Source organism: Trypanosoma theileri (genome assembly GCF_002087225.1).
Source record: "Trypanosoma theileri isolate Edinburgh chromosome Unknown TM35_Tth_5_V1, whole genome shotgun sequence".
NCBI lineage: Eukaryota > Euglenozoa > Kinetoplastea > Trypanosomatida > Trypanosomatidae > Trypanosoma > Trypanosoma theileri.
The window spans coordinates 269,024-272,929 of record NW_021639847.1 but is presented as its reverse complement, the minus strand read 5'-3'; the positions used below and the strand labels follow the sequence as shown (position 1 = coordinate 272,929).

Here is a 3,906-nt window from a genome sequence, read left to right as displayed (position 1 = left end):
ATAATAATAATAATAATAATAATAATAATAATAATAATAACAATAATAATAACCCGTCATTCATCATTACATCCATCTTCTTAAATACCAGGTACTCTTTCTCTTTCAATTCTCCCCTATATCTTTTCCCCCATCCCCCAATATAACCGTCCAAAAGTCGCACAATCCCATTTTTTTTTTTCTTTTTGCTTTTGTAATAGAGTCAATATATACAAAAAAAAGTCAATCAATCTTAATCATTTTCGTTTAGAAATATTTACATCACATACATTCTTCTAGTCAAGGACCAAACAAAGTTTTTTTTTTTTTTGTTTTTTAATTTCTCTACTATCCATTCTTTAAGCTCTTTCAAAAATAAATAGTAAAACTATTTCTGACATACACCGTGCCCGACACAGTATGTGAAATTCACAAATAAAGGTAAGAAAGGAATACAGATTGGTAGGAGAGAGAGAGAGAAACCAGCATACCATAATAATAATAATAATAATAATAATAATAATAATAATAATAATAATAATAATAAAAGAATTGGTTTAACAAAGAAAAAAAAAAGACAGAAGGGACCATTTCATATCTACAACTACACTGTTATTCTTCTTTTATTGTCATGCATAGTGACTAAGGTAGCTATTGTTGGTAGTATTTTTCTTTGTTATTCATACAGTTTATATATATATATATATATTCTCTTTTGTATTGGTGTGCTCACCGCAATAATACCAATATAGTAATAAGAGAACCATACACACAAACACACACACACACACACAGAGACTATTATTTCGGGGTGAAAGCAGAAGCGGCGAAGGTCTGCAGAAGAAGTGCGACGCCAAACCCCGTCGCCGTCTCTTGGGCAACCGGCCCCGCAAGATCAATATGTGCCCACATGCCATTAAAAGAGTTGTGAAAATTCCGTCCCACAAAATACGCCGCACAACTCACCGCGGCACTCGTCCCGGAGGCTGGACTATTGCGGCAGTCCGCGACGCTGCTGCCAAACTCCATGGCGTGGAACTCCGGGCAGAAGAGCACCGGAAAGCAGAGATCCCCGCAACTGCGGCCCGCCTCCAACAGTCGTGTTTCGATCGCTGAGTTGTTCGCATAAACAGCGGCGTGTTGGGCCCCTGTCGCAGTGCGCTGCGCTCCTGTGAGCGTGGCCATGTCAATCAACACATCCGGTGGATGATGAGAGTTCACAACACCAGTCGTATTAGTATTAGTATTAGTATTATTATTATTATTATTATTATTATTATTATTATTATTATTATTGGTAGAAGTAGTAGTATTAGTAGTAATAGTAATTGGGGCGGTGGCGTGATAAACACCGTCTGCGAGCACCAGACGTCCCTCGGCGTCGGTGTTGTTTAACTCCACCGTAACGCCGGACCGCAATCGCACGATATCATCGCGGCGCTGCGCCAACGGCCCAACGGCATTTTCCGCCAAACACAACACCGCCGTCACCGACAACGGCGATGATGACAACAAACGCGATAAGCCGAGAAAACCGCAGAGCACCGCCGCCGCACCGCCCATATCGTGTTTCATCCCCGCCATTCCAGCCGCACTCTTTAGACAGAGACCGCCCGTATCGTATATAATTCCTTTGCCAACAAGTGCGAGTCTCTCTAGTGGCTCAGTATTGTTTGGGGGTTTGTATGTGAGAGTGACGAGATGCGGCGGATACTCCGCGGCCTTTCCCACACCGTAGAGACCACCGTAGCCTTGTTCTCGCAAGGCCTCACCCGATATAATCTCAATAGAAACATCATGTCCCATAGACTTTAAAAGGTCAATATGACCAGCACTAATTTCTGTTAAAGTTGTCGTGTCCAATAAATTGGCAGGCGCATCCACAAGACGTTGGCATAGTTGCACCATTAACGCTGCTGTATTTAATGCCTCTCGATTATCGCAGGCAAATCTCTTTTCAGCCACCTCTAAGGAATAATTCGTTGTGTTGGGTGCGAAGATAACACGGACTGTATGGCCATGATCCCAATAACCATTTCTAGAACGACCACTCCTCGCAGAGAAACTGCAATTCGCAGCACGTGCCACAGCTGTGGCTATTCCAAGTTCATTATCTGACTCACAACTGTATATTTCTATTACGGCATTAATAGTATTACAGTATTCCTCTGTATTTGCGTAGCTAATGGCATTCTTTACAATACTAATGATGGTATCTGGCCGTAGAGGAGAATTATGACGAGATGCCCTTGAGGCCACAGCCCCAATAAGAATATGTGCATATGGTAATATCTCTGCCACGTAGTTTTTCCCAAGAAGAGCCTTTTCAATAGCAACTTCCACATTACGGTTATAGTATGGAAAAAAAAAAACGTAATTTTTCCCTGTCATGTAGTTGTTCTTGATTACCTAGGAGAACTACAATGCGGTAAGTATGTGTGGCTTCCTTTGGGGCCTCATTCGCCAATTGTTTTCCCTCACTCGTAGTATGAAAAGTTACATTACTTTTAAATTGAATACAACTATCGACAAATGCAGAGACATTGCTTTCCTCATACTCTGAACTGCTACGCTGTCTCTTATAGGTAGATGGCATAATATCTCTATTACACAAATAACTATATAACTAAAGAACTATATCTATATATTTATCTATATATATGTATATATAGATAATTATTCCTGTACAAATCCAGAAATAGTTAGGCCTAGTAGGCGCTTGAATCTTCCTTTCTGGAAAAATATGATGTAATCACCATTAAAAACAAAAAAAGAATTTGGGGTGAAAAAAAAAAAAGAAATGATCACTGACAAAAAAAAAAATGAAATAAAAGTAAAGCATTTATTACTTTTGTTTTTAATACTATTCCATTCCCTTTTTTTTCTTTTTTTTTGATTCGTTGGCTATCTTCGTTGTTCTAGCACTCATTTCAGAGAAAAAAAAAAACTTTCTTGTTATCTTTCTCCCCTTCCTCTTTCCATCTCCCCTCTCGATCCTTCTTTTTTAAAATAATATGGGGATGTACGCAATTAGCAAGCCGAGCTATTAATATTTGATTAGAAGTATAATACTAAATAAATTGCGATGGGAACAAAACAAAAACAAACAAAACAAAAAGGAAATCTAAATAACGAAACAAATGGTCTTAAAACCACACCCATAAAAAAGAAGAAAAAGAAAAAAAAAAAAAAAAAACACGTTGTTGTCATCAAGGAAGAAATTCCCACAAATAGTGGCAGCTAAGATCCAATCCAGAATGTACATACATTCAACCTTCAACTGTTTTTCTTTTTTTTTTGTTCCTTTTCTTCTTCTTTTTTTTTTCTTGTGGTCTTTGGTTCCATTAGTAGAGACTTTAACAAAATTGAATATCTTCTCTTATCAATACTATAAATAGTTATATAGAAAATGCAGAGAAAAATAAAAGAGATCATCCCACTTGTTTCCTTTTTTTTTTCTTTTTTCGTTTCACTCATTGTACCCATTTCCATATTATATTCACTCTCTTTCTTTATTTCTTATTTCTTTTTCTTTTTTATCCCTTTCCCTTTCCATTACAATGTTTAGTGGAGGGAATAGGAGAAAACCAAAGAAAAAAAAGTAAACATCCACCTTCTATATATATATATATATATATTGGCAGGATGAACACACCGGGGCTTACTCTGTGCCTAAGACAGAACAGAAAAACAACCGCGTGAAAGAGAAAAAAACAAAAAAATCCAGGATGAAAGAGAACAGAAATGAGAAAAATCGAAAAGAAAAAAGAAAGAAGCAAATATCATTACTCCTAATTTTTTTTTCCTTTTTCGTCTCTTTTCCACTCCATCTAACGTATTTACTTACATTGAGGAGAATGCTAGCAAAGAAAGCAGAAAAAAACAAAAAAAAAAAAACGAAAACAAAAAACAAAACAAAAGAAAAAA

The 3,906-nt window shown here is 37.1% G+C and overlaps 1 protein-coding gene across 1 annotated transcript; it reads right to left on the bottom strand.

The window, feature by feature from the left end:
- Window positions 1-780: 780 nt before the first annotated feature.
- TM35_000051990 (aminopeptidase) lies at window positions 781-2,370 on the bottom strand (the record flags this gene model as incomplete). Its single annotated transcript, XM_029022854.1, has 1 exon — window positions 781-2,370. The coding sequence occupies one exon, from the start codon at window positions 2,368-2,370 to the stop codon at window positions 781-783; it is 1,590 nt and encodes a 529-aa protein (XP_028885669.1).
- Window positions 2,371-3,906: the final 1,536 nt, after the last annotated feature.